Genomic DNA, 14,828 nt, shown 5'->3' with positions numbered 1-14,828 from the left:
CAAAATCCCATCACTATGGTTTGTAGAAATTCATTCTCAACCTGTGGTGTAGGCACATCAAGGAATAGGTTTATGCTATGAACCAACGAGTATGAGTCTACATATGGGAGAGTCAATGGGGACTAATGTCCTTCGGAGTCTCACACCCAAGAACTGTTGTAAGACTTCAGTAGTGGTCCTCCATTTCTCGACTTCTAATTACATGGTGTGCATCCAATTTAGTGGAATAACTTTGCCACAAAACATCACCAACACAGCATTGTACAAGACGTGACTACTAACATTCATTGTGAACACAAACACTTCAACCATCACATCATGATTCAATGGCTCTTTCATAACTTTTATTTACATATACATAACTTCACAAAGGGCATACTTAGATGGATTGCCCCTGGTTTCTACCTTACCCTTACACAAGTTGGGTGAATGATATCACCTACTTGAGGCACAACAGATTTATTGGTTCTTTTCACATGCCACCACACACATAGCTTTGATAAGCACACTACTTTGAAACTGAAAAGTAAAACATACACACACTAGTTGCTCGAACAAGGTCCTCTATAATCATGTTCATATCTAACTATTTTGCATTTACTTTTTTCTTTTGATGAAACACACTATATCATGTAGGCATCAGCTCCACTTTACTTCAATTTGGCACACGTGGTGCATCATACTTTCTATCTTATTTTCTTTTCTAATTTGTTTGTCAAATGTTGCAATTATGGTCAAAAATTGGATTTCCATATTTAGTCCATATTGTGGCTTCTCTCAACAAACTAGGCTTGCTATTTTTAAAAATCATTCTAGATGTAGGGTACTTTCACATTTAATTTGGGGACATTACAATTGGTATCAGAGTATTAATCCTGCCAACCTATAGGACAAACCTACTTAACTGCCATACAATTGGGGTTAACTATTCAACCCCTCAAGTGAATCAAAGAATAAAATCAAATAGGCCAACATTGCACTTCTATATGTGTGTGCCTTTCAAATGTATACTTCATGCCTTACGTATATTTGTGTGTATACTTCATGCCTTGTGTGTATTTATGTGTACTGCATCCCGCCTTACATGCATTTATGCTTAATGGTGATTTAAGAAATTTGAATGCTCCTAGGATAATGATGGCAAAGGGATACTTAATGGTGATTTACCATGCAAAGCATGATAAAGACTAAACTTTGTTATGGGGATCATGGTTTCCGAAGAAATCACTCTACCTTGTGAAGCATTAGTCTCCAGTGTACAACCTAACGATATATCATCCTTGCGCATTCTCTGTTTGGGTACACTTATCTCTTCTTCCAAGCAAATCTTGGTAAGAAAATGCTTTAAAGAAGATAAAAAATTCTATTGGAGAATGTACTGCATATCCCAAATTTACTAGGAATCTTAAGCTTCCTCACAATCAGAGACAAAAACTTGAAGAGACTTTTGACTGAACTTCACCCTATATTTTGCACTCTTAAGCTTTTGAAAAAGGTAACCATGAATGACTATGAGCATAGATGACATATAATGATGAGGGTTTTTGGTCGGTGTTGTCCTAAGTGACAACAAAAGGCCCAGTTGGCTGCAACCTGAAAGAAAATATGTGATAAAGGTCTCAATCAAGACCAGGTTCTTGTCCAAGAACTAACTAGGATCCAAAAGCAACGAACAACATTACTGCAGACAAAGATCAAAGGATCGATTGGTATAACATGGGATTTGAATGCTAATTCTTTCACAAAATAGTTTTAAACATGACACACACCAACTTCATCCAAAGAATCAAAACATCATCATAACTCACACTATGGATATTATGAACCATGCCACATTCTGGAGATATTCTCACTTCGTGCAAGATATTGTGTTTACTAGACAAGCACATCAAAAGTATTGTCTGGAATATCTCAAAACTGGTATACAAGGATGACAGCACTTACATTCAGAGATCCACTTTAATTTGTCTCTGATATATTTGAAAGATGATAAAATCTTCTTTCAATCTAATCAGGCCAAGGACCCTCATATTGATGTTGATTGTCGCTGAAATGAAATATAAAAATTGATTTATTTTCTGAGGTCTAAATATAAATAGGGATCCCACACAAAGCAGATTCAGACATTAGATAAACAATCACGCTAAGGTGAAGACATATATGAGGTTCAGGAGGAAAAAGATATAAAGAAGAGGTTGCTAGCAAAGAGGAATTTCCATAGAATAGAGAAGAAAAGGAGGAAATCATCCCTCACCAGCTAGGTATGGATATTAAAATATATATTTTTCCTAAATTGAGATAATTTGCTGTTTTGGGCAGAACTTTGGGAAGGATAGAATGTGTCCCTGGGGTATGCTGTATTGAGCTGGAACACAATAAGACTTGACTCTTGGCCATTTTGTGTGGACCAACTGGGTAAAATTGTGGAGTAATATGAGAAAACTCTGAATACCATTCATACAAGGCCAGTCTTGAAAAATATTTGCAATCAGATCTCTCCCCCAATTATGAGGCAGGACAATGTTGAGAGCTTGAGTGATACTGATGTTTGACCTGTAATGTAGCAAAGGACCTTTACCCATCATAACTGCTTCCTCTATGCAAGCCTGGCTTCCAACTACAATAACTATTGACGATGTGGACTAACTTAAAAAAACCAGCATAGATTACTTATACAGAATTTCTACACATAAGTTTGTTTTGGTTATTTGTATATTCACTATATTTTCTTTTCTACAATTTGATTGTTCGTAATGTCCTGCATTTTTAACTATCCTACAGTTTTAGGCCTCTAGGAATACAAAAGTAGGAAGAAGGGTACCTGGGACAGATTGACGTGCGCAATAGTAAAAACTCTCTTACTTTACATTCATTGTACCACAGACAGAATGGTGAAAGATTTTGTACTTTACCTGCCTTTGTCTTAGCCATACCTTCAAAGGGCCATAGTTACCTTGAGCTTATCTTGGCAAAAGTTGCTTCTGAAGTGCTTACTCTTGTATGATTCCTTATATTGGTATGACCATTTGTTATCTTCAACTAGAATTAAGTAACATGTCACAGATATCTGAAAACACCATGCTTCTAGTTCTAGCTATGGAAAGTTGTTGGATGGACAGAAGAATTATGGAATCTGTGGAGACAGAAAAGCATCCAAAAAAATATAATTAGGGATGATCATTGGAATCTAATTTAGACCTGGGAGCTATTTATTCATAAACTTAGCCTATTAGCTACGTTCAGCATTGTAATAATTTTTTTAACCTCCACTTTGACACTAAATATTTATAACAGGATTTATATATCTCATAATCAGGCAGTGGCTTTAAGAATTTAGCTGATGATGGATCCTGCAGTGAGACTTATAATGTTGGGCTCTATTTTTCAATGCAGTCTGCTCTATAGATCTAACATTCACTGTATTTGTTCAGATTTTCTTGTGGCATACTATGCTTGATTTTCTAAATGTATTATTTATTTATTGTTCGTTTGTGCTTTAGATGATGTAAAAAGGTGTTTGTTGGTTAGTATATTAGCCACATTCTTTTTTTGTATCTGTCAATTTGCTTGATAAATCCCCATGTGAACAAGTTCTTTTTTTTTAATTCTAGCTTTCAATTGTTTTTTTGATATGGTTCCATAATAACAGCCATTCTATTGGTGTTTTATTTATTTGGTTGAAGGTGCGGATGCAGTTGAGTTCATCATTCATCATGCTGAAGTCTCAATTGCCATTGTCCAAGAGGCAAAAATTCCTGTGGTATGTATAACACTTCTTTGCATTATTTGTAGAAAGGTTGCATTCTTTGCAATGCCTTTGTGGACATTGTATGTTTTCTATGGAGAATTCAATGGATGCAAGCTAAAAAGCACTCTGGAGTCTGGACAAAGATGAAAATTGTCTTTTTGTGAACATTGAATGTTACCAAGACTAAAGCTTGCTTATATTGTCAGATGAAATGCTAAAATAATCAAGATTCAAGAGCAACTTGACTTAAATATTCTTGGTCATTCTTGTGCACAAAGAAAACAATAATGTTCTCAAATTCAATGTAAACAATTAAACTCACATTTCTATGCACGACTAAAAAGTATGCTTGTGTAATTGCTAAATCATAGGAGCATCATATTGTTTAACATTAATGCTAATTATAGCAGAGGGCAATTCTCTATTTGCCAATTCAACATCTGCTGTTAATGGCATTTTCATAGAGTGCTCCAGCTCAGACATTACCTTGATGGTTATATCTGAAATTTTATTTACTTTGGCAGTCCATAGCAAGCTCACAGACAAGAAGTTGGCCATTGCATCCTTACACTCGGATGATAAGTCATTTTAATGTGATATGATGTTCAATAAGAAGCAGCCAAAATGTATGCATCATTTATAGCCGATTCAAAGCTGTGTTACTGGGTCCTTAATAAATGCAAGGTGTGCCCAGATTAGATTCATAGTGGGTATGGATCCTGGTCCAAGTGCTGCCTGGGGTCTGTAGGTACGGCTCAGGTAGTAACTTGGATGAACTTTGGCTGAACTCAGGTCAACCCAACATAACCTGTAACAAAATGAAACAAACCATTCATTTTAATGAAAAAGGAATAAAAAACAAAAGTAATTATTTGAAGCCCAATTAACCTGAAAGAGGAATTGTTAATTCACTAATGACACACAGAACACAAACTACATTCCTACCACTCACTGCTACTTGCTTGGGTTTGCAAGTTTTCTTACATTTGATATTGGATTATCAATAATCAAAAGTTTTCTTTATTTAATTCTGCATGTTTTTTGAATTTATGGTATTTTATAAATATTTAATACCTTATATATCTTGTATGGCTGAACCCAGCCATACTGAACTGGGTGAAAAGGAAATGGCAAACTGGTAGAAGACTGAAGCATTTTTTGATTCCAAAAATACTACATGGTTGTCTGCCAGAAGCATTTTAATACATTTTCATGGACTACTACAAAAACTAGATCAGCAACTTAGACAAGATAACTTCACTTAAAGTCAACTCGCTTAAGTACATAACAACTCAGTAATGGAGTATTACCTTATAAACTATAAAGTAGAAGCCACATATGTAAGTTGATTGTCTACTAGTGGAGAGATTGCTGGAGTTATTATTGAGAAAGAAGGCATCGGAGGAGAAAAACAGAAGCCAAGAAATGAATTGGCTGAGGGGAAAGAACATCACTAATAATCAAGAAGGGCCGCAACACGCAAGAAGTTCAAGTATAATGCTTATTTTGGTGAAGATTTTCACAAAGGAAATGGATGAAAAGAGAGCTGGGATTTCTGTCTCTGGAGTTGCAAGTAATCAAGGGATAAAATCTCGTCTTGAAAGGAGGTTGCCTCTGATATAATAATAAAGGATGAGATAGTGTAATAACATAGGTGTGGAATGGACCAGCAAACAAATGCCTGAGCTCATTTATAAAATCAGAAGTTACTATATTGAAAAGGAATTGCCAGTGAGCCACAACAAATTATTAAAAGTTGTTGAGACATGGACCAGCTAGGACTCGAACCTAGGACCTTCCATCTGCTGGAGTGCTCTACCATTGAGTTACTGGTCCCTCTTGGACCAGTCCATCGTTGGTCCGGGTGTGGCTTATTTCCAACACCAACACCCCCCCTTAAGCCACACCTCTTGTGTGCTTGGGGCTCCTAGCCTGGACCTGGCTCTGATACCATGTTGAGACATGGACCAGTTAGGACTCGAACCTAGGACCTTCCATCTGCTGGAGTGCTCTACCACTGAGCTACTGGTCCCTCTTGGACCAGTCCATCGTTGGTCCGGGTGTGGCTTATTTCCAACACCAACAAAAGTAGTGCAGAGAATTCAGAATCATGTATAAATATCATTAACAGTGAGCATCCTTTCACAATAACTTCATTGATTCAATTCAATTTGCGATTATAATTCTGGAGAAAAGCAGATCCGGAGTAAGAGAGTTTTAAGGCCAAAAAACCAAATAGCAGAATTATGAAAGCAGTGCCAGTTTGATGTAACTAATGTAAAGAGATTTCCATGAACCTTACAACGAGCTACCCAGAAATCAGCAATTCTTGTATCTGTCATAACTTTCTCAATGATTGTGTAGAGCAGCTTAACTGTTTCACTTATTAGTTGTGGTTAGAAATCTCCAAGTCACGTAAGCCAGAGGGAGATGCATAACCTGTGGATATGGGAGAATTATCATGACGAAGAAACCCTCTCCATATCTATGTATGACATTCTCATGGGGCCCTAATGAATTCTTGGGAGTACAATGTGAATGTATATCTGAAAGCATAAAGATGATTTTCTTTGAATCTAGGGGAACACTACTTTAGGTCTAAATTAGAATGCAAACAATACCATCTTGAAGGCTACATCCTTTTGTTGTTATAAGTAATCTGGGAACTTAATAATGAATTGCTAGCACTGATACAGAGTTTTGAAGGTACAATAAAGTATTTGAAGATCCAAAATGGCTTCCTCTGAAAAGGGAAGTTGACAATGCTTTATGATCAAATTCAGGAAATTATCGTTCGAACATCAAGATTCAAATATAATAGATATGTCTATCAACAAAAGATATACCAGAGGGTTGATCTCAGATCTCATGGATGCAGGGTTAATGCAAGAAGATAAGAGCTCATAGTCAGTTTTAAAATGAGTTGGAAAGAAAGACAGGTCCTTCAGGTTGTTTTTCAATGTCAGGATCTGCAAGAAATCTGCAAAAGCAGACTCTGGGAGGAGAATGAGAAGTAATATTACATTCCCTCAAAGCAGCGATCAAGAAATTTATGGTGAGGAAATATGTTGTCGTCTTCCAAACAATTTCTCTGAAGATAATCTGTTAGGTTGAGGAGTATGGATATTCGCCATAGACATTCCTTGTATGTAGATGAGGAGCTTGATGTTGCGGGTGGCAGAGCTTATATGCAACTATATCTTTCTTTAAAAATGGTCTTTTATTTTTTGGATGCTTTTTAGGACATTGATAGGGGGCCCATTAAGTAATGGGTACTTGTGCTAGTTCATTTACACGTAGAAGTTTCTTTATTTATTTATTTGTCTGAAACACATATGACAGTGGCCATTCGTGTTGTTTTTTGGCCAAATGTTGTTATGAAATAATATCTATTTGCTGTATTGCCACTGTGGTTCCTTTTGATTAGAAGCTTAGTGCGATATATGGCTTGCTTCTACATCTTAGTCCATTGGCTTCTGTTTATTTGTGCCTGTAACATAGGAGGACCACTGAAGCAAGTAGTTGTATGATATCGGGTACAGGAAGATAAGAAATATTGCATTCATTTTCTATTTCTGAATGTTTGCACATGTTTTATCATTAGTATTCTCATTAGCCTGAGTTTACAAGGATCCTAGTAAATCTATGCAATCAACAAAACTTGGTTACATTTAAAGCCTTAAAAGCACTTTGATCTTAGTCAATGTTACACAAAGCAATTGCAGTACATGAATTTGGAGATTGCTTTTCTTTCTGTTCCATTTTAACTATGTTTCTACAAATAGGATAGTTTGATGAAATTTGTGACATGATAGGAATGACATAGTCACTTTTGGCAAACATATAAAGTATCTTTTTTGCTATTTGAAGCTTTATAAAGTTTTGTGATTAGCAGTTTTTGTTAATAGAAGAGAAGTTGACTCTTTAAGTTACCTAGGCCTGTTTCACATAAGCTTGCTATTGTTGAGCAGGAAGGCATTGTTTACATTGGAAACTGTGTTCAGAATGAAATTAGTGGATCCATGGGAGAGTTTTACATTAATGTTACTGTAGTCTGCTAGAATCAAAATTTGACTTGTCTTATGATTAATTGTATTTCGGCTGATTGTTGTAATGACAACTTTGGTACTCTGTAGTCTGATGCTTTGTAACTAGATTTTGAATTTTCTGGCATCTTGACGGAGTTCAAACCAAGAGAGTTTTATTAAACTGTCTCAGTTTGCAGGAAAGTCTCAGTCAAGAACAACAATTTCAATTTATTTCAAATCACTGTAATTATTTCATACATGCTATGGCATATACTTTGGAAATCTATTATGCCTCTTATTCAATCTGCAATCTAAGTATCTGTTCACAGGAAACCAGTTTAATCCTTCCTCCCTTTTTATGAACTCCTACACCCTGTAGCATTCTTCTTCGCTAGACTTGTAAATATTTTAATACATGGTGTTCTTTTCTGTATGAATCATTGCATCTTGACGCTCTCTTATGCCACACTCACACTTTTTTGTTTACCCTCTACTATCAATTTCAATTTTTAATCCCCATTCCAAAGGGAACCTTCTACCTTTCTTTGTGTAGGGGAAACTTAACCGTTTGTCTGAATTCTTCTCTCAATACCTTGCAACTTCCTTGGCATCATCTTTTACATGACTGGCTCTTATGGTTAACCAGTAGAATTCTTCAGTGTACCCTTAAACGCTAGACTCTTTTTGCTATAAATTCTGAAGTTTATTGAACGAATTAGTGTGATAATTTTCCGGTGAGGATTTGGCTTTTATCTTCATCACCATTCGATCCCATGATCTTATCTTCTCCTTTCCTTTTTTCTGTCTATCTGTTTGCAAATGATCCCACCATAGAGATGCATGACCCATCAACTTTGTGCTTGCATATCTAACTTTTTGATCTTCCTCTATATTATCATATTCAAAGTATTTTTCCATACCAGAAATCCAATCCAGTAACTCATCTGCATTCAAACCACCTTTTTAATTTGAGGGATTAAATTAGGGCTTGGAATTTATCCTTGTGATGGCTTTGATAAATCTTTCCTCTCCTGGATTGAGCCCTGGCGGATTCATTTCTTCACTTCCTTCAACAGTCAGCTCTTCCTCATATTCATTTATGCCCTCTATGTGGACTCCTCTCCTCTGAGTCGTCTCCATTGCATCTAATCACACTGTGAGATCTCCTATTGCCTCTGCAATACTAATAACTGCCTTTGGGTCCTCTACCTTGGCAAGCCCGTCCTCTATATGCCATGTTGGCTACCCTCTACAATTTGTAGGTTTTCTTCTTTCTTCTCTCACCTACAACACATTCTGAGGGTTTCTTTTCAACACAGTCACAACTTGGCTCCGATACTAATTGAAGCAATTCAAACCAAGAGTGTTCTATAAAACTGTCACAGTTTGCAGCAAAGTCTCAGTCAAGAACAACAATTTCAAGTTTATTTCAAATCACTGTAATTATTTCATACATGCTCTGGCATAATACTTTCAAAATCTATAATGCCTCTTATTCAATCTGCAATCTAAATCTCTGTTCACAGGAAACCGGTTTAACCCCTTCTCCCTTTTTATGAATTCCTGCACCCTGTAGCTTTCTTCTTCACTAGAATTGCAAAATTTTTAATTCATGGTGTTCTTTTGTGTATGAATCAAATGCTCAGGCAGTGCACCTTGATTCCTCCCTTATGCGACACTCACACTTCTTCTTTGTTCACCCTCTACTATGCAAACCTGCTGCTGTTGTTTTTCTTTAACTTTTTTTTAATCCCCATTCCAAAGGGAACCTTCTACCTTCCTTTACGTAGGGGAAACTTAACCATTTGCCCGAATTCTTCTCTTAAACTGCTGTGCCACTTTTTTGCTTTACACCTCTATGTGCTTCCACTCCATAATGCAAATTCTGTTCTTTTTATCTTCCCACGGCCTTTCATTTCTCTTTTTCTTCTTGGTGCTCTCTCCTTTGTTTCTTCCCTGTGCTCGGTTCTTTATTTGCTGCATTTTTTTCCAGTTTTTCCAGCACCCCTCGCTCTTCATCTTCCAGGCTAGCGTGGTATTTTTTTTTTTTTTAAATCTGCAGTTTTTTTTAAACAAAATGGTGTTGACTCTTAATATTTCATCGCCATTTAATCCTCATGCTCCTCTAATACCTTTCCATGCTAAAAAAGAAAGAGATTAATTTATTCTTTCATCAATTTTGGCTAGTGAACAATAAATGAATGCCGGAATTTTATGCCAGAGATATTGAAACCACAATTTTGACTTAACCGTCCATGGACTCCTAAACAAATGCACACCAAAATTTGAAAACTGAAGCAAACCACAAAACTCAAACTAAAATCTCTTTTGTTTTTGGTTGATGTGGATTACCCATTCGCCCGGATGCTCTGCATCACATCTCTGAATTTTTATTTGTGACCATTACCACCACCATATACTGGATATGCAATGCTCAATCACTGAGAGAATACTCAAGTTGAACAATATATAGTTTTAGTAATCAGCTGCTTCTGGAGTAGATTGTGTGTAAATTTTTGCATCAACATTTCGGATCACAATCTGTGATCCATCATTCACTCTGCTTGCTGTCTAGCTCTACATCCTGATGATGGATCACGGAGTGTGATCCGAAACATTGATGCAAAAATTTACACACAATCTACCCTGGAAGCAGCTGATTACCATCTCATGGATTGTGGAAACCTGATGTCTATTAATATATAGTTTTGTTTCTAATGGTTTATGTTTATTTAATTCCATTGTTATTTATTTGACAACCAGGAGTTCCATAACATTGTTTATTATAGTACTGATTGACTTGTGATTTTCTTTTATTATCTCAGCAGTAGCGGCTTTCTCTTTGCTGATAATTGTAATGATTTTTTGTTTGTAGATCTTAAAAAGTTTGCCAGCATGTGTCGACCGTTTAAAGAGTGAGTGTTCTTTTATTGTAATTTATAATCTAATATTTGGACTTAAAGTTTCTTAATATTACAGAGATTTATATTTTTAAGTAAAATCTGATTTTCAGTGTTTGAATGCAGCACTTGTGAGCTTTGGTAACATCTCAGATGCACAGAGAGAAGAAGCTGAAAAGCATGGAGCGAAATTATACAGTTGGAAAGATTTTCTTTCACTAGTATATCCCAATTTACCTCTAAGCTTATTTGTTATATTAGACACTTATTTGATTATATCATATGCACAAATTGTAGTTCCCTCTGTGATTTTAAAAATATTATGCCAAGTTGCCAACGATTCGTTCCAATGTTTTTATTCAAACTTGTCAAAAAACACTACATTTGGCCTGTAGAATACAAGCCGTACATGCATAGGGGCCTTTGTTCTATTACAGTAAATTGACTTTACAAACTTTCATTTCAAGTATAATTTGCTGCTTATTCTATTCTGTTTGACAGGAGACAGCACTTCCTTCTTGTGATCTGTTTAATCTAAATTTTTGAAAACCATGCTTTATAGCAGTGTTTGTGCTTGTAGACTATTTAAAGTTTGACAGTTTGACATTTATTTTTTAATATAAAGATATCAAAATTTTAAAATATTCACATTTCAATCTCTCTCACACATAATTATATACTAAGTTCAACACACTTCACAAAATGAAATTAAAACAAAATAATTACTGAAATAATGAATTCTGGCTTTTCTGAAAGGAAAATTAGAAGTCCATGAGATGCCCCTCACATAACCATGTCCAGACAAGAAATGACTCTGCAGCTGTTTCTATGTTCTGTAAAATTAGAGGCAAAAGCTTGTCAAAGCATAGCACAAGAAGAATTGGGGAACTCTTTCTGAGTTGAATGCATTAGCAAATTAACTGTTTCAAAGTTTCAACAAGTTAATTTTTTGATCATGTTCATAGCTTTGTTATAAATCTAAGCAAATATGTATCTCATGAATTTATCATTTTGTTGACTCTTCAGGGTGAGAAAATGAGTTTTACTCTCTTAGCACCAAAAAAGACTGATATCTGCACAATAATTTACACCAGTGGCACATGTATCTCATGAATTTATCATTTTGTTGTCTCTTCAGGGTGAGAAAAAGAGTTTTACTCTCTCAGCACCAAAAAAGACTGATATCTGCACAATAATGTACACCAGTGGCACAACCGGAGAACCCAAAGGTGTACTGATAACAAATGAGAACATTGTCACTCTCGTTACTGGAATTAATCATTTACTTCAATGTCAAGATGAAGAGGTTGCCCCTTAATTCACATGGCTTATGTTTATAGTTATTGTATCTTTATAGTTTGAAGCTTCATATGCTTTAACATATCTTTGAGATATTGAGAATCGCTAATGGCTTCAGACAGTGTCTAACAAGAATCGTCCTCATATTCATATTTTTGTTTTGATTCTAACAATTTTTATAGTTTCGTACAATAATGTTGTGCAACCCCTTGCAGCTTTCTGAGAAGGATGTTTATATCTCATATCTTCCTCTAGCACATATTTTTGATCGGGTTCTTGAAGAATATTTCATATCAAAGAGTGCTTCAATAGGTTTCTACCGAGGGGTACACTCATAATGTTATATCATTTGATTCTCTACTCTCTCATCATTTTTAACTAAAATACCCAACTCTTTTTGTGTTTTTAACTGTACAGTGCTTATGGTTGTTTATCTGTTCAGGATGCCAAGCTTTTGGTTGAGGATATTGCAGAGTTGAAGCCAACTGTTTTCTGTGGTGTTCCACGTGTCTTTGATCGCATATATTCAGGTCCCATATGCATAATAAACAAAACAAATTTGCATCCAGATGCATGCATTCTTACTTTTAATGGTGTTTTTGAACCATCTACACATATTTACTTTATCATCTTGGTGTCACTTGGTTGCCAGGGTTAAACCAGAAGATATCTACTGGAGGTTTTTTGAGCAGAAAGGTGTTTGAGCTTGCATATAAATAGTAAGATTTGAAACTATCGCAATCCCCGTGGACAGTGGATTATAATGTTAAATGACTAATTTGAGTATATCACATAACAAGGCATTCTCTGATTAGAATGAAGACTATTTTCCTGGCAGTTGAAAATTATATCCACTTTGAGTTCTAGACTGCTGGGTTTCCAGATTTATAATCAATGCTTGTTTGAAATAAAATTGACAGCAAGCTCAATAACATGCGGAAGGGATGGAAACATGAGAAAGCTGCTACAATTGCTGATAAAATTGTTTTTAGCAAGGTTAGTTGGTGAAAGGGTCTTTAACTTTTAGTGATATTGTTACAATTGCATTCATGATATGCAGAAAGAGGTTCATTTAATTTTTGGTTTTGTAGTATTATAAAGATTTGGATGGTCATGCTTTTCACAATTCTAGGTAAAACAAGCTCTCGGAGGACGTGTCCGTGTAATCCTATCAGGAGCAGCACCACTTGCAAGACATGTTGAAGAATTTTTACGTGTAGTTGCCTGTTGCCATGTAGTTCAGGGCTATGGTATGTGTTCTTCTCATAACTCTAAAATATCTCTTAACATGTTTGCTTCACCTTACACTGCAGCATACTCATATTTGCAATTATATATAATATTATAACTACTGATAGATATTTCTGTCAAGCTGAAAAGTGGGAAACTTTAGGAACACATATATGATAGACTACTTCAAAGCTAATCAAGAACTGAATTTCAACTTCTCAAACTCTTTACGGTAAATTTTGTGAATTATATTCAAAGGAGTCTATTTGTTCTCATTATACTACTTGGCATGTGAACATTTTTCCCAATAATGAAGTGAAGAGAAACAATTTTTAGGAATTATCTTCTCTTTGTTTGTAGCGAGTATTTATGAAAACATTCCTTTGAAAATATCTAAAATTATAATGAATATGGTACATTCATTTTTTGTTTCATTTTCTTTCGTAAATTGTGGGACAGGGCCCATGCACTTTGTATTATATATGAGAATTTACAAAAACTATAGCTGCTGTGTCACAGACTCTGTATGGAAGAAATCCCAAAAGGCCTGATATGGCATTGCAATTACTTATGACTTGTAAATATCGATTCAGAGCAGAGACATATGATATAAGGTCACCATTGAAAGTTATAAGTTTTGTGATGATTTTCATATGATGGAATTGGGCAACAAAGACATGATATTAGGCATACAATGGATGGAATCTATTGGCAAGTTCACACAAGATTTCAAGGCCATGACCCAAATTTAAGGTTAATTGTGAGAGGATCATTTTGAAGAGACTGCTTGATGAAATTCCTCAAGAGAAGTCATCTATCTAAAGCAAGACATGGGCTTCTTAAGAATTGTGAGAAGAACATACGACATCATCACCAAAAGCTAGTAGGCAACCACCTTGAAAGAACTAATCAACAACAAGCAAAGGACGACTCCATTTTTTTTGACTCCTTTCAAGCACATCAAAAGACTCAAGGAGGGTATACAAGAATTCTTCAAAGGATTGTTAAGGCAGAGTCATAAAAGTTCCATACCCAATGAGATAAGGAAGAAAGATGGAAAAGTTCATAAAAGTTCATCATTTTAACATGCTTGTGGACAAGCATCTCCAAGAAAGGGAGACTGTGAGGTCCCCATCTTTGTCCTAATAATGCAACAGCAATAAATCACATATGAGGTCAAGGAGTGGCAGACCTTGAACACCTCAAGATAGTTAGTGGCTAATTGTTTATAGCAAGAGTTTCAATAGATAGTTAGGTTAATAAGCATCAAGTGTATCAGGGAAAATTGTTAAGTCTTATCAATAAGATGATTTTCCTATGTAGCATCCTGGAGCACATCAGAAAATGCAATATGAGAATGAATCAAGATAACATATACCAGTTATCTCCATCACACACAAATAGTGTTCATATCATTGCAACAATCATCATATGATGAGGACAGAGATAGCAATCATCATGATAACGTGAAGATGGTATGAATATCATAGCAAAGACATATGAAACACTCATTAACCTTATCACTGTGAAGAGAAGATAGCAGAGGGCTTGATTGAGAACCATTTACCATTGGCATCATCATAAAATATCAAACAGCATAATAATCAGATAAACATCGATTAA

General features: G+C 35.5%; 1 protein-coding gene across 2 annotated transcripts in view; it reads left to right on the top strand.

Moving 5' to 3' along the window:
* Positions 1-14,828, top strand: part of LOC131076415 (long chain acyl-CoA synthetase 4) — a 31,334-nt gene that overhangs the window by 6,726 nt on the left and 9,780 nt on the right. For both annotated transcript variants that reach the window (XM_058013587.2, XM_058013588.2), the window contains exons 7-15: positions 3,684-3,760; positions 10,652-10,691; positions 10,803-10,897; positions 11,815-11,982; positions 12,191-12,301; positions 12,418-12,505; positions 12,628-12,694; positions 12,896-12,971; positions 13,108-13,225. In XM_058013587.2, the coding sequence (XP_057869570.1) occupies positions 3,684-3,760; positions 10,652-10,691; positions 10,803-10,897; positions 11,815-11,982; positions 12,191-12,301; positions 12,418-12,505; positions 12,628-12,694; positions 12,896-12,971; positions 13,108-13,225 (840 nt within the window). The remainder of the gene's footprint in view (positions 1-3,683; positions 3,761-10,651; positions 10,692-10,802; positions 10,898-11,814; positions 11,983-12,190; positions 12,302-12,417; positions 12,506-12,627; positions 12,695-12,895; positions 12,972-13,107; positions 13,226-14,828) is intronic.

This window comes from Cryptomeria japonica, chromosome 7, assembly GCF_030272615.1.
Source record: "Cryptomeria japonica chromosome 7, Sugi_1.0, whole genome shotgun sequence".
Classification (NCBI taxonomy): domain Eukaryota; kingdom Viridiplantae; phylum Streptophyta; class Pinopsida; order Cupressales; family Cupressaceae; genus Cryptomeria; species Cryptomeria japonica.
This window is presented reverse-complemented; position numbering and strand designations above follow the sequence as displayed.